Here is a 24,387-nt window from a genome sequence, read left to right as displayed (position 1 = left end):
GACTATGGAATTGAAGCAGTTAGGGAATTATTACTTAATGATGGGATGTTTGACAATAATACACAGTTACTTATTTTTATTTTATTGGATGTGGTGCTAAATAATAATTTGTTTTTGTTCCAAGATAAGTTGTTCAAACAAAGATGGGGGGGGTTGCAATGGGCACCCCCTGTGCAAATTCCTAAGCAAATTTGGTTATGTATCACTGGGAGTCACTATTCCTGTTTAGAAGTATGTTTATGCAAAATATAGTATTATACAGACGTTTTGTGGATGACATACTTATTATTTGGAAAGGTGACAATGAACAGTTGGAACAATTAGTTACTTTTTTAGAATCCACTACTGTATTTCTTAGATTCTCTATGGAGACATCCTCTTCTAAAATAGATTTTTTAGATATCACTATATTTAAAGATGTAGAAGGTATGGTCTTTACTACACTATATCGTAAATCATGTTGGAGGAATGCATTATTGCAGTACAATAGTATGCATCCACGTCATATATTCTCCAATATTGTGAGAAATCAGTTTACAAGAATTTTCAGGCTTTGTAAAAACAGTGTGGATAGAGACACTCAATGGGATGTATTACGTGAATTATTTCAGAGTAGGGGTTACCCTATTTCTATGATAGAAAGTATGAAAAAAGATGTACAGTGCAAGAATGGTATAATTCCCAGTCTAATTGATACTAACAATGAATTACTAACTGATACTGTATCAAGGAATGGAAATAAAAATAAAAATAAGAATAAAAACAAACCTATTCCTAAAGTTAACTTTAACAATAAAAAGGTAGCTTTTAATACCAGATATACGAATGATAATAAATATATTACTAATTGTCAAGAAAAATTGGGGTGTACTACTAATAGATCAACATATCAGTAATATAGTGGGTGATAAAGCAACATTTAGGTATAGAAATAGTAAGAATTTAAAGAGATTGTTATGCTCTGAGAGAACTAATAGGGAGACTAATAATATTATGAGTAGATCGACCTTTAAATATGGTACATTTCCCTGTGAAAGGTGCAACATGTGTAAATTTATCACTAGTGACTACCAATTTATTGTACCTGAACTTCATTATATATTCACAAGCGACTTTTATGCTACTTGTGAGACTAAGAATTTAATATACCTAGCCATCTGCACAGAATGTAATGCATACTATGTAGATTTAACCTCTAGGAGGCTGAGAGACCGCATTTATAATCATATATATGATATAAGGAAGATGAACTTAACAAATGCTTTAGCCAAGCACATAGATATGTACCCTGATCATACTTTTAAATTTAGGGTCCTGCAAGTTATAAGTATAAATAAGAGAGGGGGTGATGGACAGAATTATCTGGAAACAGCCGAGTTAAACTGGATTTTAAGGCTGAAGTCTCATATTCAACCAGGACTTAATCAGTCAGTTAGCATAAAACCTATATTAGCAGCACGTAGATAGATAGATACACTAAATTTAAGCTCTTTAGCTAGTTACCTTATCTATCTATATATATATATATATATATATATATATATATATATATATATATGTATGTATGTGTGTGTGTGTGTGTGTATATATATATATATATATATATATATATATATATATATATATATAGCTTCGAGATTATTTAATTATAATGCTTTATTGAATGAATGATATATATTTTTATGTATATATGTACATATATTTCTATGCCTTTTTAAGGTCTGTAATTTTTACACAAATGTATTGATGTTCATTATTAGTTAAATTGAATCTATATCATCTATTTTAGGATTGATGTGTCTTTAGTAGCTGTGAATGTTTTTGGTACTTTTATTTTTAAATATGTAGTTATATTCTTAGATAAGTATTATATATATATGTGCATATGTTTATGTTCACACATCTATGTATATGACTCATATGCATGATGATTTCGTATATATATATATATTGGTATAAAGAAAGGGATTTATATATACATATATTTACTCTAGTAGTACTGAGCTCTACCACACCTTGTTGAGATTGTTGAATTGATTGGCTAATTGATCAATTGAATAAGTGTTTTATGAATTGATTGTTTAACCTGTTGGGCTAAGATATATAAAGCACTCGTATTGAGTCATTTTTATAAACCTGAAGAAGCGTACCTGCTGTACGTGAAAGCGCTTGTTTTTGTAATAAATCCAGTTTATTTTACATCGTGGAGGTCTCCATTTGTCTTGTTTTGGGGATCACCGATATAAAGGTAAACCGCTGGAAACATCCTATGACATTCACACCAGATCTGTATTTACATGCTGTGCAGTACTCTGACTATTTTATATCCATCAGAATGAAGTTTTATTTGTGAAAGCTGCATTTTCTATTTATTTTTCACTACTCCTTGTGGGCGATTCCTCAGACTTTCAATGGGTGGTGACTAGATGTGAGGCCTTCTGGAAGGCAGATATCAGTTGTTAGCTGTTGCAAGATGTCTCTCAAGTATCAGCTTGTGAGTACTGATTATTTTCTCATGTGTTTGTTATTACCATGAGAGGCTTTCCTCCTGGTGATGCTCAAGATGAAGAAAAACAAGTTACTAGCATGATGATAAGAAATAACATTCGTTATAATACGGTTTCTTACTCTCTTGCATAATATAGTGTCCTGCCTGCCAATTTTTTTCTTTGTTAACTTTGTCAGAAAAAAGTCAAAGTTCACAAATTTGATTCATTATAATGTCATGCTTTTTTGAAAGACACTGTTTCCATGGTCACATTTTATCTTGATTACATAAATAATTGTGTGAGCAATCCTCTGTGTATTCAACTGTGCAGTAATAGCCATTCTGCTGTGGTTTGTTAGACTTTTAATTGATTTGTTATGTCTACTGGTTCCACTAATTAAATGTTGATTTTATGCCTTTTGACAAATTATTATCTTAATTTGTTAGGATTCAAGCTGGTCATTTAAAACATTGTGATTTCCTTTGAAAAACTCTGCTGTGGTAGCATGAACTGGTTTACATCTTTAAATGTTATGAACATGTCATTGATCTCTAGTCTGTGCCGAAATAACTTTTTTTTAGTGCAGCTGAAAAACTGCATGGATTCTATAGGTGGAGAACTACGTCTTGTGCATAAAATAGTGTGCGTTATTTCCAGGTCATTTTTCTAATTAAAATGTAATGAAGGTCAAAAACACAATAATTTTCTTATTTTTCTTTACATAAGAAAATTGTAACTGGTATAATACTACAGTAAAACCTTTAAGTATATTCGCTAGCAATTACTTGTACAAAAGCAGTGCATTAATATTTCCTCATGTTTTGTTTAGTTATAGCTGGAGCTTTCTGCTATGATGTAGCTCTGGACAAGAGGCTTGATGAATGGAAGCCATCAGTGGTAAGTCTTTCACTTCAGTCTAAATTCACACATATGTATTGAAGCTAAGGGTAAATCTTCAGACTGTGTAGTAATGGTTTATTGTCACTCAGAGGCTTTCTTTACCCCCCCCCCAACTCCATCTGTCCACTTTCCAGATTGCTCATTCATCTGAGCATCATGCTGGTAGTAAGCTGAGCAGGATAGACCAGAATTCTCTATCTCCAGCAGCAGTTTCCAGCTTATCCTGAAGTATTCCAGACATTCCCAGGCAAGCTGAAAGTTAAAATTCTGCTGGTATGTCTTGGTGTGTCCTGGCACCTCCTCCCATTGAGTTGTGCTTGGTGTACCTCCTGTGGAAAGCACCCAAGGGGACATTTGTACTGTCTGTCTTAAGAGGCTTCTCTCAGTTTGAATGAGTGAGGTTATACTTTAAGGTTTTCCTGTATTGCTGAGCTGCTCACTGTGTTATGGGGAGTGAACCAGCACCCTGCAAAGAACCTTTATTGTTTTTTTTCCACTTCCATCTGTAGTTTAATTGTTTTGGTCTCTTTCTAAAACCTATGACTGTTAATGAAGATGGGATAGGCTGACCAGTACATTGAAAGGATTAAGTGTAGTTCTTGCAGTATTGATGCTGTCACAACCATCCACTTGCTAGTTTGCTTGTACCCTCACATGTGAGCAAGACCACAGGATACTTGAACTCCTTCACTTGAGGATCGCAATATTCTTGGAGATTTTTTGCCTAGACCTCTGCCGAAAAGAGGTTACTTTCAACCTAGTCAGACTTTCCTAGTTAACAAAAGAAAATTAAAAATAAATAAAAAGAAAACGGTGACTTTTATAGTTGCAATTGCATATTTGAAAATGTATGTAATCATCACCAAATTGACCAGGCAATGATTTAACTCCTCTATTCACGGGTAAGGTGATGCAAGTTTTGAGAAGGTGAATGTTTATTTATTTTTGTTTATATAGCATTTGTTTACCAGGAAGTCCGACTTGAAACCAAGCCAATTTTCAGTGGAGGCCTGGGGAGAAATGCTCCAGATTCATGTCTTTGAAACATGGGAAGAAACCAGAGCCCCCGGAGGAAACCTACACAAATGCAGGGAGGAGATGTAGACTCCACACAGAAGGCACTCCAGCCAAGAATCAAACTGGAGAACCTTTTGCTGTGAGGTGACAATGCTACCACTGCAACACTGCACCATCCGTTACAGATTTATGTGATTATGGTAAACTGAAAAATGTTTTTGTTTGCTTTAAATTTATATTTTTGTAGTTCTGAACTGGCACCTCACCTAAGTATCATGTTTAATCATAACCTCACCTCAGGCTTCGTGCCCACTGAGTGGCACACAGCTACATTTATCCCACTCCACAAAGGGGGGGATCCACCTTGGATCCCAGGAACTACCGTCCCATCAGTCTGACAAGCCTGATCTGCAAGGGCATGGAACGCATTATCATGGAACTTGTAAATTTACATAAATTGCTCAATTCCTGCCTTCCCTTAAACCTCTCTCCTGCTCCTGAAAATTATTCTATATGTATTGTTCCCAGAATATTTCATTTATTTCTGTGTAATTTGCTCCTTCCCTTTTCTAAAGACCCCACTTCGATTTTTTTTTTATCTCTGTTACAATATTCTATACTTCAAATACAGTTGGTTTAGACTTTGATTTCCATTGTGTATTAATTGCTTTTTGGCAGCCACCAGAATTAAACTGAGCAAGGACTTAATGTGTCTAGGCAATTCAGAGCCTATATTCCAGTTGAGAATAATCCCTTTCTAAGTTGCACCTATTTGCTCACCCAATATTTCTGACAGAGTACTCTGTAGGGAATTTTTAAAATCTGCCAACTCACTATGCTCTCAAAATGCATTTTCTCAGTTGCCAGTTGCATTTTTCTTCCCAAATCTCACCTCAAATATTTGCCATCTGCCTGATGAAAATTTCTTTGAACTCTGCTTGGGGTATAAAAATACCAGTGCAAACACTTGAGAATCATTCATATGTCCTCCCATTGTTCCCTTGTAGATTGCTTATCCAGTCTCTCTTTCCAATCTTTCTAACCGCCTCTGATTGACTGATTCTTATAGGTATCATGCAATATCTTGTGTTCCCTACTAGATGTTCTTCGTGTTTTACTGTTGCAATCACTACATTTGGGGTAATCCTGCTGGCAGATTGCCCTCAGTCGGCCTGAATTCCAAAGTCCTGGGTCCTGCGTCGGTTGCTGTCACCCCTTCCCTGACGTCAGGTCATTAGGGGTATAAAAGATGCGGCCAACGCCATTTTCTTCAGTCTTTCTTGCCACGTGGTGCCCGAAGCAGAAGCAGTTCGCAAGTGCCGGTCGGCCGACTCCTGAGATTTTCGTGTTCGAATTTCAGATCCAAAGTCTTCTATAAAGCTAAGCACCCTGTTGGGGAAATCTTTTTTCTTGCTCCAGACTGATGTCAGAAAAAGTTAATAATTGCATTTCTTGTGGGAAGCAAATATCTCATAAGGACTTTCATTCTTACTGTATTCCTTGCCTAGGCCCTGACCATAACGTTTCAGGTTTTCGTTTTTTTGTGCTAGATTTAACCAATGCACTATTAAGCATCGGTATGATTTTGCATTAAACTATTTTGTACACTGGTGTAACTATCCAGAAGTGTCGTCGGATAGCCATCCAACTACCGGAGTTCACAAAAAACGCAAAGAAAAAGAAAAAGCTAGACAACAGAGGCCCAAAACTGACGACGAAGCTTCTCCTAAGCCAGTCGCCGGTTCGCTGGTTCTCAGTGAGGTGCTTTCGCAGCCCCTGATGCCCGCTACTTTAGAGTCGCAGGCCGCTACCGACTGCCACGTGGAGTCGGCTATGCCTTTGGAAACTCAAGGTATTGGAGCCTCAGCCGCTATTCCTTCAGATGGGTCTGGAGCCGCTGAGCAGGTACCGGCTTCTGAGGGTGTTTTCAGACCTAAACATCTATACATTAAACCGACTTCAAAGACTAAAGCACCTTCAAAGGCAAAGAAACAAACTCAAGAGCCATGTGGACAGGCCTCCATGCCAAAAAAGCAGATGCTCAAAATGGCCGAAGACTTGATTACCTTGATCAGGGGTTCCCATCCTTCTCCTGATAAGAGGCCTAGGCAAGAGACTGACTATGAATCTTCAGATCAGGTTTCCATTTCTTCTGATTCCTCTTCTGATCCGGAATATTCTCTTCCCCCCCCTATGAGGATTCTGATGCTGAAGAAATCTATACCTTCAGCTTCTCCTCCAGAGGACTATTCTTTTGGGGGAAACCTTACATACCATGAGGAAGCATTTCCACTGGGAGAGCCAAGATTTTTCAGAATCTAAAAAGAAGCTCAGGGATTTCCTGTTCCTACTCAACACAAGCCACTAGCCATCCCTCCCATGTTAGACATTGTAGATGATGTATTTTCGGAGTCTAGTCTTACCCCTAACTCCTTACCTCCAGCTCCTGTTAAGCCTGACAGATATTACAGGGTTCCTGACTCTTATAAATTCCTTTTTAAAAACCCTGCTGCAGACCCAGAAGTTATTTCTCAGGGTCCCGAAGGAGTTAAGGCTTCCGCTGCAAAAAACCCTACCCCCTCTGACAGAGATTCTAGGCCACTGGATAGATGGGGAAAAAAGGTTTACACATCTGCTACTTTGGCTATAAGGACCTTAAACTGTCAGTTTCATATGCTCAAATATCAGCAACATGTCATGGCATTACTTAAGCAGAAAATGTTAAAACTCTGAATGTGCAGAAAACAAGGAAATGCAGGATTTACTGCATGCAGCTGAACAAGTTGGAAAGCATACTTTGCAATGTGGGTTTGATTCTTCAGAGGCCTCCTGCAGGGCCGCAGTTACAGGTTCTGTAATTAGGAGGCATGCTTGGTTAAAGGAACAAAATCTGCCTGATCATGTTAAAGTTAAATTATTAGATGCACCTTTACAGCGTGAGACTTTGTTTGGTGTTAAGGCAGAAGAGGTGTTAAAGAAAAATGGAGGACAAAGCTAAATCTATGCAAACGGTCAAATATTTTTTACAAGTACAGCCACCTAGGTTTAGTAGACGCTAGCCAACAAAGAATTGGTCCTTTCCTGTGTCAGACAGACCTCAAAGGGGCAGACCCAGACGCTCTAGAGGCAGATCCCAGGCGCAAGGTTCATTCCGCTCAAAACAATGGGGGGCTTCTACCTCCAAAGTTGGAGAAGACAAATCACAACCATTCAGGAAACAGTCCCAATGACTTCCCCCAGCCTGCACCAAGCACTTATCTCTTTGCAGCCCCCTTAGGGGGAAAATTAGCACTTTTTTTTTCTCAAAATTGGCACATTATAACCCAGGACAAGTGGGTCTTAAATATCATGTCACAAGGCTACAAGTTCCATTTCCATACCCTGCCTAAGGCAAACGGCTGGCCAGATCTGCCAAAAAATCAATGGGCAGAGGCACAAAAACAAGTCTCATCCCTCATGGACATGGGGGCCATTCAACTAGTACCAGAGCAAGAGCAGGGACAAGGATTTTACTCAAGACTGTTCTTGGTACCCAGAAAGGACAAGGCCTGGAGGCCAGTACTGGACCTATCTATTTTAAGCACATTCCTGGATATACCAAAATTCAAGATGTTGACTTTGCAGCAGCTTCTGCCCATGCTGGGCAGGAAGGCTTGACTTGTGACTTTAGACTTAAAAGAGGCATACCTGCATGTCCCAATCAGATAAATATGCAGAAGATGCCTCAGATTCAAGGCTGGCTCAATGCATTACCAATTCTCTGCACTGCCCTTTGGCTTATCTACTGCGCCCAGGGTCTTTACAAAATGCCTGGCCCCAGTAATTGCATTCTGTAGACAAAGAGGAATACAAATATATCCTTACTTGGATGACTGTCTAATTCAAGCAGAGAACAAGGACATTCTTCTACAGCATCTGGCATTTGTGAAAAGGCTTCTAACATGCTTAGGGTACACAGTCAGCGAAAAGAAATCAAAACTAGTACCCTCTCAAGAGATAATATTTCTGGGTGCAAGCTTAGATACAACTGCCCAGATGGCTTATCTCACGCCAGACAAACACAGGCAACTGACTACCCATTTCAACATGCTGGCAACAAAGGCCCAGTTATCTGCAAGAAAAATTCTGCAGGCTTTGTGCTTCATGGCATCCTGCATCCTACTAATTCCATATGCAAGACTGCATATGAGGAAACTTCAATGGTACCTAAAAAGTGTTTGGACTCAACATTGCCACAGTCTGGAAACTATGATTACTCTCATTCCCTGCCTGCAACAGGAATTTCGATGGTGGGCAAAGACTTGTATCCAAAACAAGGGACAACCATTCACATTACCCCCAACCAGGCAAACACTAACTACGGATGCATCAGATTATGCCTGAGGGGCCCACATGGCAGGAAGATGCATTCAGGGCACATGGACCTCAAACCAAATGCATCTACATATCAATCAAAAAGAGATGCTAGCAGTTCAAGGTGCCCTGACAGCTTTCAAGGACCTACTTCATCCATGACAACTACTGATAAAGACAGATAACACCACGGTCATGTGGTATATAAACAAGCAGGGGGGCACACATTCTTACCCCCTTTGCAGACTAGCCAAGCACAATTCCTGCCAGGAAGGAAAAATACTCTGGCAGATGATCTAAGCAGAAACCTCATGGATCCCCATGAGTGGCACCTTGATCCACAAGTCTTCAACATGATAACAAGGAAATGGGGATGCCCGGACATAGATCTATTTGCCTCCCCTCACAACTACCAACTGAAAAGATTCTGCACAAGGATTTATCACAGACAAGCATGGAAAGTGGATGCCCTATCAGTATACGCATTTCCCCTTCTGCCTCTCCTCCCCAAAGTACTCCTAAAGGTCAGGCAGGAGAAGCCAAGGATGATACTAATTGCCCCAGACTTGGCCCCGCCAGTACTGGTATCCAAGACTAAGGAGCTTGTCTCCATGCCCAGCCTGGACCTTATCTCAGATACCTCAACTACTGCCCCAACAAAACAATCAGATCCTGCACAGCCAACTCAGGACTTTAAACCTGGCAGCATGAAGGATAAACGTAGTCGTACAAAAACACACCTCTCAGTAAAGCTGTGATGGATGTCATTTTGGAGTTCAGAAGGTCTAGTACTAGAAAATCTTATGCTGGAAAACGGAAGAGATTTTGTGCTTGGAACCTGGCACAAAGAAACGATACAGCTGTGCGAAATATTCCTCAGATTTTGCAATACTTAACTGAGATGCTGGACAAAGGTGTATCTTTTTCATCTATTAAAATTCATGCCTCTGCCATTTTGGCTCATTACAATACAGAGCCACCAATCTTTTCTCATCCCTTTCTAAAACAGTACCTCAGAGGAGCCAAAAACTTAAGGCCTCCAAGAAGATCACCAGTGCCTGCATGGGACCTCAACTATGTTTTGGAAAAACTCACCCTGCCACCTTTTGAGCCAGCTGCTACAGCTGATATAAAGTTTTTATCTTGGAAAACAGCTCTGCTCCTAGCAATAACTTCTGCAAGACGAGTCTCAGAGCTTCAGGCACTCATGACTCTGGAACCTTTTATCATTTTTTATCCAGACAGGGTCTCTCTGAGGACAAGCCCAACATTTATGCTTAAGGTGGTGTCCAGTGTGGCCCTTATCCAAACTATTCATCTGCCAACTTTTTATCCAAATCCACAGAACTAGGGGGAGAGAAATCTGCATATTTTGGACATACACAGACAGCTTAGATTCTACTTGGACAGAACCAAAGTTTTCCGAAAGAAAGAACAATTACTAGTGGCATATGCTGCAGGATCAGAAGGAAAGGCTATCTCAAAGCAGACTATTTCAAAGTGGATTGGCCACTGCATTCATTACTGCTACCTACACCATGGCAAGCCAGTGCCTAAGGGCATTAGGCCACATTCAACCAGAGCTGCAGCCACTTCAGCAGCCTTTCTCAGGGGAGTACCAACCAAGGACATTTTAGAGGCTGCTACTTGGAGTTCAGTGCACACCTTTACAAAGCACTATCATCTGCCACTCTACTCTAAATCCAGGGCAGGCTTTGCTACTGCAGTTCTGCAGGGCCTCATAGCCACTCCTGATGCTGTTTAGCTCCAACCACTCATCCATAGCTTTGGGACTCTACCCAAATGTAATGACTGCAACAGTGAAACACGAAGAACATAGTACAGTTGTGGACACTTACCATAAATGTAGATGTTCGAGTGTATTCACTGTTGCAGTCCAGGTTACCCACCTGCCATCCCCCTTTTCTTCTGATGCAACCTATCTTTCCTTCTCTGATTTATACAACCTATGTGGTGTATTTGCTTGTAGATGAAGGTAAAGTTTATATTGGTGCATGTATTTATATGTATATAAATTTTGGCTACCCTCTTAGGGGGCACCTAACATCTGGGGCAAGAAAAAATAAAGAAAATGGCGTTGGCCACATCTTGTATACCCCTGACAACCTGACATCAGGGAAGGGGCAACAGCAGTCGACGCAGGACCGAGGACTTTGGAATTCAGTCCAACTGAGGGCAACCTGCCAGCAGGATTACCTCAAATGTAATGACTGCAACAGTGAATACACTCGATCATCTACATTTATGGTAAGTGTACACAACTGTACTTTATCCTTTTTTAGTAGCAGCTTCTACTATAGATTCATCTAAAAACTATACCAGAGCATATTTTTCACTTAGGATTCCCCCATCCATTTCTCTTTGTTTATATGCTGGTATCAATCCCAGCTAGGGAAGGCAGTCTGTAGCCTGCAGTCCAAATATCTTTTTAGCCTCATCCCATCCTGTTACCTTTCTCTCTCTAGTTATTCGCTCCTGATACTTTAGTTTCTTTGCCAATTTTCTCCAAGTAAATTTCAGCTCCCTCTTGCCTGCTGTGTATCCCTACTTGCAGTCGTCCCTGTCGGCAAAACCTCCTTTCTCATGTTGGCATAGTTCTTGGAATTTATTTCTGCTACTTTATGAATATAATATTATGTATAGCTGTTATTATTCTCAGTAAAGATCTGCATCCAAAATCCCACTGTCTCCTTATTTCTTGATTGTCCCCCCTGCTTCAATATCATTCCTTTCCACTTTGAATTTTTAACCAAAGTGCCAAAGTGGTGTACGATGAACTGAATAACAACTAACAGAAACAATATATCGTACAGGTGTACCATCATCACCAATAATTTTCAAAAGTTGTGGATTTCACCTATAGGTGAAAGTACTTCAGAACTAAGGAAAGAAGATACTTTTGATAGAGTGCTGGTTGTGCAGTATAGCCTATTTTCAAGGTTTATTAAAGACCTGATTAGTAAGGACTGGAATATTATTAGAGGTAATCCACAACTTTTGGAAATTATTGGTGATGATGGTTCATGTACAAAACGGGTGGTAATCTCAAAACCGAATTTGAAAAAGGTCAAAATCAAAGGTATTTTGAGATAAATAGGAAGGAAATATCTAAATGTGAGTTTTTTCCCAATGTTCTCTTATTTTAGAGGTTAAGAAGTTAATAGTAAATAATAAAGCAAAATCTGTAGTTTGGTTTGCTAAAGGGAATTGTCAGACTACGAATGTTGTTTATCTTGCCGTATGTGACAGTTCTGCATTCTACGTAGAAAAAACTGAAAGGTGCCTCAAGAAGAGGATTTATGAGCACCTTTATCACATTAAAAGGCATGATGACAAGAATGCTTTATTTAGGCATTCCATTAATTGCCTGAATTTTCATAGTTATAAGTTTGCAATATTAGAACATATTCAGGAAGATCCGAGAGGTGATGATTTGAAAAATAAGTTAGAAAGGGAAGCCATTTTGCAGCTTAAGCTAAATGCACAGTCTTTCCCGGGCATTAACGATAAAATTTCCCTTCAGCCTTTTTTAGTTAGAAAAGCAATGCAGTTTGTGTAGTTTTTAGATTTCGTATAGTATTCCCTTTTAGAATTATTGTGGTTTAATGGGTGTTTTAAAATGTTTTCAATGTGTATGTTCTGTTTTTTAATGATTAAGGGGGTTTTATAACACAAATACTTTTACTGGCACTTGTCTCTTTAAATGATTTTAGATAATTAAGTGGTTCATAATGAATATATAAGGAAGTCCTTTCTTTTTTGAATTTAATTTTGAAGTCGTCCCAGGTTAGATGGGAAGAAAACCCTCAATTTTATGTGTATTTTATGATTTTTTTATTAAAGTTTTCCGTTTGTCAATTGTCTTTGTAGTTATTGTCCATCGGTTCACCTGTACGGTGTATTCACTTTGAATTATTACTTTCTGCTTTTGTTATGTACATGAGCCATAACTGTGTAGCTCTAAATATCTCTTCAAATCAGGGAATCACAAACCACCTTATTCTACTAGAAGGATCAACTTATCCCACCTAACTTTTGTCCTCATTCCTTCAACTCTTTATTATTGTGCACAACTACTCCACTTGTTGATAAAAATATGCCTGACCTGTACATAAAACTAAAGGGACTAAGAACATTTTCATTGCTTTTATTTTACTGTCCATTGTTGTGTTTTTTCGGCTTATCCCGGTTAGGGGTCGCCACAGCGGAACTCCGGTCCGCTAATGTTTGGTAGTGGATTTTTACGTGCCGAGTTACCAGTCCTGACGCACAACCTTCAATGAAGGCTCACCCATTCACGCATGCCTCCACACAGAAGACTCTCTAGCTGAGAATCGAACGCGACAACATCTTGCTGTGAGTCGACAACGCTATCATTACATGAGAAATTTTGAAGATACATGTCATTCATCATCTGTCCTGTGTGGTTTTCATAGTGTATTCTCTTTCTAGCAAAAAGCAAAATGCTACTCTACATAGTTCTTTCATAAGTTATGCAATATTGGATCATTCAGTTTCTCAGTTTTTGTATTATCTTTTGTTTTGCATCTTGCTACATATCCTTAGCTATCTGCCGTAGCAGAAGCCTTTTTAATCCATACTTCTTAATAATTCATCTTAGCCATATTTATGGGGACATGATATCTCAGAACTAATTCATGTGTTGAACATAATTTATGGCTATAGCCTTTATTTTGTCATGAAAAGACTTGAAACTGTCTCAAAATGTTCCATGACACTGAGGTGTCCTTTTCTGGATTTATCAGGTACAGAATATTATCTGCAAATAAAGTACCAATTTCTGAGTCCCTTATTTTATTTGCCAATGGCTCTAAATATAAGGCAAATAAAGGAGAAAGAGGAGCCCTTCTACTTTAATTCTTGCCTTCAATCCTTCATATATCCTGATAAAAAGTATTTCGGCTTTTCCTGGTTAGGGGACGCCACAGCGGAACTCTGGTCCGCTCATGATAGGCAGTGGATTTTTACGGGGCCGAGTTGCCAGTCGACGCCCAACCTTCAAAGAAGGCATGCCCATTCACGCTCGCACCTACCTGCATGTCTTTATCATCACTCGACTGTGGGAGGATATGCAGACTCTACACAGAAGGCGCTCCAGCCGAGAATCGAACGGGAGTACCTCTTGCTGTGAGGCGACAGCGCTAACTGCTGCACCTTAACCTTATTGTTTCAGGAAATACAAATGCTTCTATTGCCCTAGTCTTAAAATCCCAGCTTACTCTGAATGCTTTATTTGCATCAAGACCCACCAACAACAGCAATATATTCTTACATTCTGCTTCCCTTTGGATCATCATGTTATTTAATGTTTGCTTCTCTTCCACAAAGTATATTGATCCATATCTATTAATTGTGGTAATACCTTTGCCATCCTTTTAGTGAGTATAGAGATAAACACTTTATAGTCATGGTTTAAAATTTAAATGGGTCTAAATAAAGCTGTCTGACGAGTTTTTACCATGTTTAGGTATTAAAGCCACCTTAACTTTCTTCCAAGATATTAGTATTTTAAAAGGAGGAGAAGCACCGTTAAACAAAACCTTCCAGATCTTTGTCACCTTCTTCCCTCCTAACTTCCAAACTTCCACAGAAAAAAACATCGGTTCCTGGAGACTTTGCTGAAGATTGGTTATATATCACTGTTTTTATCTCATCTCCTCCTGTCTTAACTGTTAATTGTTGAGTGTCATCTACATCTAATATTGGCACAATTAAGTCTTCCATAAATGTTTCCCTTTGTCCTGTTTTTTGATTTCCACATTTCCTGCTTTACACAAATTTTAATAACATTTCTGAAATACCTGTAATACCACTATATGATCTCTGGTTATTTTTCTTGTTGTAGGCTCCCCAAATTGGGCGGACCTTGGGGGGGGGGGGTAGGGAAGTTAACTTTTACCTGATTAAAAAAATAACTAGAGAAATGGCAGTGTCCCAAACTGGAAGTGGGGGGCTTCAGATTCACTGTAAGGGTAAAGCAACATCTGTGCTACCTCCATGATATTCAGATTTATTTCAGATTCAAATTCAGGTATATTGAGGTGCTTTAACCCAAGCATAATTAAAGTAAGAGCAAATACATTTGTATATTAATGGCACTGCAAATCAAGATAGTATTTGCATGAATAGTAAGGTAAAGCATTACCCTTTCATAGCACTAAATGAAAATGAGAGAATGTTTTTCCCAATCCCTTTGCCTGCAGTATAATAAAGGGTGTAGTTTAAGCAGTTCAGAGATGTATCTTCCTCAGGTTATCAGAGAGCACATATGGAGTAGTTCCATCATTTGTATAGAAAATGATTAAGTTAACGAAACAATGAAAAATTAATAACAGCACTGTGCTGTATCATAGTGAGCATAGCTGTCAGCATCTTTTTGTAGGGATCAGAAATAAAGACAAAAATAATGGGAGACAAAGGCTTAAAGTCAGATTTTAAAACATTACTCTAAATCACTTTGAAAGTTAATAAAGCAACAGATTTTGCATGCATGTGCATTTTCTGAAGAACAAGAAATATGAAACTCTGTGTGGCATTTTCGACAGATTCCTATCATTCTCAGTGATTTGTTTGTTATGTTTTTGTTTAAAAATAAATAAACACACGCAAATAACTTCATTCCTTGAATGAAAACAAGGAATGTGTATCTCTTCTAGTACTGCTGTCTGTTAGAATACAGCTGGGAAGCTGCCCTTAAAGATCGCCGCAGTGTACTACATTTCTTTTCATAGTGTACAGCTGCAGCGATTGTGCTTTTCGAAGCATCCACCTACACAACAAATTATTTGCTGTAATCTGGACTGGCTAACACAGGGGGTCCTCCTAAAGCTTCCTTAAGCTCCTGGAATGCCTGCTCACATGCTGGGGTCCATCCTACATTATCTGGCCTGTTCTTCCTTGTCAGGTCTGTGAGGGGGGACCAGCTGTTGTAGTATAACTGGGGACGAACTTTCTGTAGTACCTTGCTGTTCCCTAAGAATGCCCTCACCTGCTTTTTGGTAACAGGTGCAGGCCATGCCTGAATGACTTCTGCTTTGGCAGGTTCTGGCCTGATCTTACCACTCCCCACTCTATGTCCCAGGTATAAGACCTCTGCCATACCCACCTGACATTTGCTGGGCTTAATGGTCAACCCTGCCCTCTGTAGTCTGCCCAGCACTTCCCTGACATGCTGAAGGTGCTCTTGCCAGGAATGGCTGTAGATGGCACTGTCATCTAGGTAAGCAAGGGCAAACCATCCTGCTCCTGCTAGGATATGATCTACCAGCCTCTGGAAAGTCTCTGGAGCATTTTTTATCCCAAAGGGCATCTTTGTAAACTCATACAAGACAAAAGGAGTCACAAAGACTGACTTCTCTTTAGCACTGGTAGTCAAGGGCAGCTGCCAGTAACCCTTGGTAAGATCAGTGGTTGTAAGATACTTAGCCCCACCCAGCTGCTCTAGGGCCTCATCTGTCCTAGGCATAGGGTAAGCATCTGACTCTGTATGACTATTTAATTTCCTGTAGTCCACACACAACCTGGTGCTGCCATCCTTCTTTGGCACCAGCACCACTGGGGAGGTCCATGGACTGTTGGACTCTTGAATCACCCCTAGTTCCAACATCTCCTGTATCTCTTCCCTCAGAGTCTGTTTGACTCTCTCAGGCACCCTATAAGGGGCCTTCCTAATAGGCCTTTGGGGTCCTGTATCCACCTTGTGCTGCACCAGGTGGGTGCATCCTGGTTTCCCAGTGAACATGTCCCCAAACTCTTGTAGAACTGCTTGGATTTCTTGAACCTGGGTAGGAGGTAGCTGCTGGGACATTGCTACCCTTTCCACTGAGGTGTCAGTCCAAGCCTCCCTGAGATCAGTCACCAGATCTCCCTCAGACTCCTCCTACAGTTCACTGCAAATGCTCAGCACAAGGGCCTCCTTATCATGGTAAGGTTTCATCATGTTAACATGGTACAATTTGTGCCCCTGCTAGCATTTCCGCCATGTAGTTGACATCACTTACCTTTCTTACCACTTTGTAATCCCTCCCAAGCTGCTTGCAGGTTGTTGTGTCTGACAGGAATAAGAACCATTACCTGCTGCCCCACAGCATACTCTCTATCTTGAGCATTCCTGTCATACCACACCTTTTTCTGTTGTTGGGCTTCTGCCAGGTTCTCCTGGGCCAAGCCCATGAGTTCGCTGAGCCTTGTCCTGAGGTTTAGGACATGTGCCACAACAGACTCCTTGTGAGGTTCACACTTGCCTTTCCACTCCTCTCAAATTAAATCTAGAGGTCCGCTCACCCTATGCCCATACAGCAACTCAAGGGGTGAAAAACCTGTAGATTCCTGGGGAACCTCTATGTAAGCAAACTACAGATGGGGCAAATATTTGTCCCACTCCCTCTTAAACTGGTCTGCAAATGCCTGTAGCATTATAGAATTTAACCTCTCAACCAGACCATTAGTCTGGGGATGGTAGGGGGTGGTCTTCAGGTGCATCACCCCACAGTACTTCCACAGACAAGCCAGCAGGTCTGACATGAAATTGGCACCTCTGTCAGTATTTCTTTTGGGAAACCTACCCTGCTGAAAATCTCTAACAAAGCATTTGCCACCTTTTCTGCCTCAGTGGAGGACAAAGCCACTGCCTCAGGGTATCTTGTAGCATAATACGCTACCACTAGGATATACATTTTCCCTGTGGAACTTGGGGTACTCAGAGGCCCCACAATATCCATAGCTACCCTCTGAAATGGCTCCTCAATCGCAGGCAAAGGCATCAAAGGAGCTCTCGCTTTGTCTACCTCTTGGCACTGCTCACAAGTCCTGCAGTTCCCTGTTACATCTTAGGAAATTCCAGGCCAATAGACATTTTGCATAATACGTCTCTTTGTATGTTTTATGCCCATATGACCTGCAAAGGGAATATCATGGGCTATGGCTAGAAGTGCCAGACGGTAGGCTCTAGGCACTACCAACTGCTGTACCCTCTCACCTTCTAGCCCTCCCTCAGGGGTCCACACTCTATACAGTAACCCTTTGTCCCAGTATACAGATCCCCCTTCCCTTGAGAATCGGATGCCTCCATAACTACCTGCCTTAGGCCTTGCAATTTAGGGTCTGAGAGTTGAGCCTGTCTCGGCTCTCTCTTTGTAACCCTTCCCAGTTCCCCTTCCACAGGAAGTCTTGCATCCTCCTTGATAGTGGTGCCTCACTGTCGGCCTAGGTACTACTACTCACCTCTACTTTTGCAGTCACTCTGTCCAAGGGAACATCAATACCCACAAGCAGCTGTGGCTCACATTCGGTCTGTCTCACTGTTGCATAGTAGCTCCTTCTCTGAAGTAACCACCTCACCAATCCTGGCTGAAAGTATGCAGTCTGTCTGGGTCTCCCCCAGGCTACTAGATCCCCATGCTTGTCTCTTAGCGTGTCTGCATGTAACTGCATTAACTCATAGTACTCATCCAAATCCTTTCCTATCAGGACATCTGCAGGATGGTAGTTTGGTACCCCTGTTGTCTCAAGACAACCTACTGTTAGCATTTTGTCTTCTTCACTTACTGGCTCTCACCTTTTGTTCTGCACCTTGCCTCTGTGGACATCTGTATGCCACATGGCCCCACTGGTTGCATTCAAAAAATTTAACCCTAGGTCCTGGACATGTACTTGGACTAGTGGCTTCCCCTGCTACTGGCAGATTCTGTTGGGGCAGTCTGTGCTACCCACCATGGGTTCCTTTAGACCCATGAGCAGTACTGGGGGTCCCTTTCCTGTGCAGGGATGCCCTGCTTGCTAGGTATAGGTCTCCCTTCTTCCCCAACTCATCTGAAGTAACACATTATCTATCAGCTACCCAGATCCTCATGTCCTCAGGCAAAGTGCTAAGGGCTTCTTCCCTCACCAAAATGTCTGCCAGCCCTTCAGAAGTGGTGACCTGACATCCACTCACCCACCTATGAAAATAAGTGCTCAGTTCAGCAACATATTCACACACACTTTTTCATCTGGCTTGTGTCTATGCTCACAAAACTTTTTCTTATACGTTTCAGGTGTTAGCTTAAAACATTCTAGCAAGTAATTTTTAACAGCAGTATAATCAAAATATTCACAGTCAGCAAGTTTAGACAACATATTTACAGCTTTACCATGGAGTAAAGGGGGTCAGGAACCGTACTCGGAGCCTTTGGTCAACATCATACTGTTTACATACCCTTTCAAACATATGAATGAAACTATCAAAATTATCCCCCTCTTTAAACTGCAGAAGAAATTTACTGCCCTTTTGTGCTTCTGGAGCCCAGTTACTCCCTTCTCCACTGCCTCCATGACTCTGGCGAAGAGTCAGCATCTCCTTCTCATGCTGCCTTTGCCTCTCCTTTTCCTCAGCTTCCAGGTGCAGCAGTTTCTCATTCTCCTCAGCCTGCAGACATCTCCGATGTTCTTCATTCCACATTGCTGCAGTCCTAACCATAGGGTAGTCCGCTGTCCAGTCGGCCCGAATACCAAAGTATATGGCTGACGTCGGTCAAGGCGCATTAGACTGATGTCAGGACGTCAGGGTACTAATGCGCATGACCGACGTCATATCCTCAGTCTTTTTTGCCGCATGGTCCGATGCAGAAGCAGTTTTGCGAGTGCAGGTTGGCGTTCTGAAAATTTCCGAAGTCGGAGTTTCAGACCGAATCAAAGTTGGCTAAGTACCCCGTTAGAACATTTTGGTTTTTCTTGCCTCAGTATTTAACCGGATGTCAGAAAAAGTGAATAACTGTATTTCTTGTGGGAAGCAGATACCTCATAGGGATTACCATACTTTGTGTATACCTTGTTTAGGGCCTGAGCACGACGTTGTTGGTTGCCGCTCTTGTGCTAGATTTAACAAACGCACAATTAAGAGAAGGTTAGACTGTGCCAGGTTAGTGTTTGGGAAGCGTTGTAATTATTAAATGCCGTCGGATGCTCCGGCCGCTTCAAAAAGCGCAAAGACAAAACAGCAAAGCCTAGGGTTGATGAACCGGCAGTCCCGGACGTCGGTTCTTTAGAAACTCAGCGGAGCCAGAGGTTTTGCCAGGAGTTTCTTTGGAGTCTCAGGCAGAGACTTTACTGTTACAGGATGTGCCCTCTCAGGAGGTAGGCCAGGCTGAGGGGCTTCTCAGGTAACTGTTCTTCCCTCTCTTCCCAAGGTAGTTAGAGCCTCTCCTTCTGTTTCCAAAACTTCTTTGAGAGGTAGGCCAAGTTTAGCTTCAGTGGGGGCTTCTCCTAGCACTTCAGGTTCTGTGCCTAAGAAACATATGCTTAAAATGGCAGAAGATTTAATTACTATGATTAGAGGCTCTATGCCCCCTCCTGATAAGAGGCCTAGGGTGGAACCTGAGTTTGAGAGTTTTGAACAGTGTTCAGAGGCTTCTGAGTCTTCTGCGGAAGACTTGCAGGAGTATCCTCCTTATTCTGATTCTGATGTGGATGATTCCACTCCTACAGCTTCTCCACCTGAGGATTTCTCATTTTCAGAGACTCTGCATTCCATGAGGGAGCACTTTAAATGGGAAGGCCAAGATTACTCTGATTCCAGGAAAAGGCTTAGGGAATTCTTATTTTTACCCCAGCATAGGCCCTTAGCTATTCCTCCTGTGTTGAATGTGGTGGAAGATGTTTTTGCAGAGGCTTCCCTGAACCCTGATTCTTTGCCTCCTGCCCCTGTTAAACCTGATAGGTACTATAGGGTGCCTGAAGCTCATAAGTATCTGTTTAAGAGTCCTAGGGCAGACCCGGAAACTATTTCTCAGGGGCCTAAAGGTGTTAAGGCCTCTGTTGTTAAAAATCCTGTTCCCACTGATAAAGAGGCAAGGGCTTTGGATAGGTGGGGAAAGAAAGTGTATACTTCTTCCACTTTAGCCATGAGAGCGTTGAATTGTCAGTTTCACATGCTAAAATATCAAAATTATCTCCTTTCACAATTGAAATCTAAGGTGGATGCTTTGGCGGAAGGTATAGAGTGTAAAGAGTTGCTGGATTTAGTTCATGTGTCTGAACAAGTGGGTAAGCATTCTTTGCAATGTGGTTTTGATGCTGTGCAGGCCTCCTCGAGGGTGGCTGCCACTAGTTCTGTTCTTCGCAGGCATGCCTGGTTGAGGGATCAGAATTTAGCAGAGCATGTTAAGACTAGGATTTTGGATGCTCCTTTACAGTCTGATGTGTTATTTGGTTCGCCTGTGGAAGCAGTTTTAAAGAAAATGGAGGACAAAGCTAAGTCTATGCAAACTGTTAAAAGATTTTTGCAGGTGCAGCCACCAAGTTTAGTAGAAATTGGCCTACTAAGGGATGGACATATCCTGCTTATGATTCTCAGTCTAGGGGTAGGTCTAGACGTGGTAGGGGCAGAGCTCAAGGTTCTTTTAGGCCTAGAACAGGGGTTCACCTGCTCAGACTTCTGGTGAGGGCAGGGGTCAGTCCTTTCAGTAAACAGACCCAGTGACCTGCCTTTTCAGCTGCCAGTAGATTCTCGTCTGGCAGCTCCTTTGGGAGGAAGACTGTCTCTTTTCAAAGAAAATTGGGATTTAATCACTCAAGACAGATGGGTGTTGGATATCATTCACCACGGTTACAGGTTTTATTTCCATACATTGCCCCTTTCAAAGGCATGCCAGACGTTCCCTCTCCAGAGAGGAAAGAGGCTCACAAGCAAATTTCTCTGTTACTCCAAATAGGGGCCATTCAGCCAGTCCCTGTACCAGAAAGGGGCCTAGGATTTTACTCTCGCCTGTTCCTAGTACCAAAGAAGGGGAACACGTGGAGACCAATTTTGGATTTATCTATCCTCAACACTTATCTGGACATTCCCAAGTTCAAGATGTTGACGTTACAACAGCTTTTACCTCTGCTGGGCAAAGATCATTGGATGGTAACTTTAGATCTCAAGGAAGCTTACCTTCATGTGCCTATAAGACTAAGTTGCAGGAAGTATCTGCGTTTCGAGCTGGAAATTCTCATTATCAGTTCTCTGCGTTGCCCTTTGGCTTATCTACTGCCCAGAGTATTCACAAAGGTTCTGGCTCCAGTGATAGCTTACTTCAGGCTAAAAGGAATTCAAATCTATCCTTACTTGGACGACTGCCTGATTCTGGCTCAAGAAAAGGAAGACCTTCTACAGCATCTGGAATATGTCATAGCAGTGCTAAGATGCCTAGGGTATTCTGTGAACGAAATAAAGTCCAGTCTAGTACCCTCTCAAGACATGTGCTTTCTGGGTGTGAGACTGAATACAGCAGCCCAGATGGCCTTTTTAACCCCGGACAAGCAACAGAATCTTTCCAGTTACTTCCATCAACTATCTCTTCAGTCCGGGCTGACTGCAAGGACAGTCCTTCAAGCCTTAGGGTTCATGGCATCTTGTATTCTGGTGCTTCCCAATGCCAAACTGCATATGAGGAAGCTGCAATGGTATCTCAAAATGTGTGGACACAGCACTGCCAGGATTTGGACACTGTCATTCAAATAATACCTTGCATTCAAAAGAATTTTTGTGGTGGGCTCAGGAATGTCACCTAAACAAGGGACTCTCTGTGACCCGGCCAGAGGCGAGTCAGATTTTAACGACAGATGCCTCGGACATTGCTTGGGCAGCTCATCTAAATGGAAAGTGGATACAAGACAAGTGGCCTGCCAGACTACAGCATCTACATATCAACATGAAAGAGATGTTAGCAGTCCAGTTTGCATTAATGGCTTTCAGGGAGTTACTTCTTCCTGGGCAGGTGTTGATTCTAACAGACAACACAACTGTCATGTGGTACATCAACAAACAAGGGGGAACACATTCTTATCCTCTATGCAGGCAAGCAATGATTTTATGGGAGACTGCGCTCAGCTTGCAACTAACTCTTCAGGCAAGGTTTCTGCCGGGAGCACAGAACTCCTTAGCAGATGTGTTAAGCAGGCAAATCATGGATCCCCACGAGTGGAAACTGGATCTTCATGTATTTCAGAAATTGACAGTGTCATGGGGAACTCCAGACATAGATCTGTTCGCTTCTCCACTGAACCACCAGCTGCCAAAGTTTTGCACAAAGGGGTTTCATCATACAGCTTGGAAAGTGGATGCTCTTTCTTTCAGTTGGAAAAATCTTCATGTGTATGCCTTTCCACCTCTGCCTCTTCTCCCAAAGGTGCTCCTAAAGGTCAGACAAGACAAGCCAAGGATGATTTTAATAGCTCCAGATTGGCCTCGCAACACTGGTACCCACTACTAAGGAGTCTGGTAAGGAAGCCTCCATGGCCTTTACCTTTGATTCCACACCTGTTATCTCAGAAGGACGGTCACCTGCTCAATGTCAAGCTTCACTCTCTTCATCTAACAGCATGGCATATTCTGTTTTGAAACACAGCAGGTCTCAACTTCCTCAACAAGTTTTAAATGTGATTATGGAAGCCAGAAGACCTAGTACAAGGAAAGTGTACGCAGAAAAATGGAAGAGATTTTTATTTTGGAGTGCAGCAAAGAATTTGGAGATTTCTGAGCCTAATTTGAGTGTGGCTCTTCAATATCTTACTGAGTTATTGGACAAAGGTTTGTCCTTCTCTTCCATTAAGATTCATGCTGCAGCAATTTCAGCTCACTATGATTGTGACCCTCCATTGTTTTCGCATCCTTTGTTCAAGCAGTTTCTTAGAGGGGCAAAGAATATAAGACCCCCACGTAGAGCTCCTACTCCTGCTTGGGATCTCAATTTTGTGTTGGAAAAACTTACTCTACAACCTTTTGAGCCTGCGGCTACTGCTGAATTGAAATACTTGTCATGGAAGACTGCTTTTTTGTTGGCTATTACTTCTGCAAGAAGGGTTTCTGAGTTGAGGCCCTTATGGCAGTAGAGCCCTTTTTGATTTTCCATAAGGATAGGGTATCATTACGTACTAATCCTTCCTTTATGCCTAAGGTGGTTTCTAGTGTGGCTTTAAACCAAACTATTCATTTGCCTACTTTCTATGCAGATCCCCAAAATAAGGGAGAAAAGATTTTGCACACTTTGGATGTACATAGGCAGTTACGTTATTATTTAAGCAGGACTAAGGATTTCAGGCAGTCTCAGCAGTTGTTTGTTTCTTTTGCTTTGAGTTCTCAGGGCAAGCCTGTGTCTAAGCAAACTATTTCTAAGTGGATTGGGTTTTGCATTTCATTTTGTTATTCCCATCATGGCAAGGAGATTCCAGCTGGGATTAGGCCTCATTCCACTAGGGCTACTGCCACTTCTACAGCATTTCTAAGGGGTGGCAACTAAGGATATTTTGGAGGCAGCTACTTGGAGTTCAGTACATACTTTCTCTAAGCATTACCACCTTCCTCTCTACTCTAAATCTAGGGCTGGTTTTGCCACAGCTATTTTGCAAGGCATGTTGACAGCTCCTGCTTCCTTATGATTTGCCAGCCTCCCTTACCTCTGCTTTGGGATTCTACCCAATGGTTAGGACTGCAGCAATGTGGAATGAAGAACATAGTACAGTTTTGTACCTACCATAAATGTAGATGTTCGAGGATCCACATTGCTGCAGTCCAATTTACCCTCCCTCCTTCCCTCTGTGTTTAGGGGTGGTGGTGTGGGTTAGGCTA

The 24,387-nt window shown here is 41.5% G+C and overlaps 1 protein-coding gene across 2 annotated transcripts in view; it reads left to right on the top strand.

Moving 5' to 3' along the window:
- Window positions 1-24,387, top strand: part of MRPL39 (mitochondrial ribosomal protein L39) — a 399,341-nt gene that overhangs the window by 57,233 nt on the left and 317,721 nt on the right. For both annotated transcript variants that reach the window (XM_044071359.1, XM_044071357.1), the window contains exon 5: window positions 3,319-3,386. In XM_044071359.1, coding sequence (XP_043927294.1) covers window positions 3,319-3,386 — 68 coding nt within the window. The remainder of the gene's footprint in view (window positions 1-3,318; window positions 3,387-24,387) is intronic.

This window comes from Protopterus annectens, chromosome 5.part0 (genome assembly GCF_019279795.1).
Source record: "Protopterus annectens isolate FY-2018-M chromosome 5.part0, PAN1.0, whole genome shotgun sequence".
NCBI lineage: Eukaryota > Metazoa > Chordata > Ceratodontiformes > Protopteridae > Protopterus > Protopterus annectens.
The sequence above is the reverse complement of the archived record's forward strand: the minus strand, read 5'-3'. Positions and strand labels throughout refer to the sequence as shown.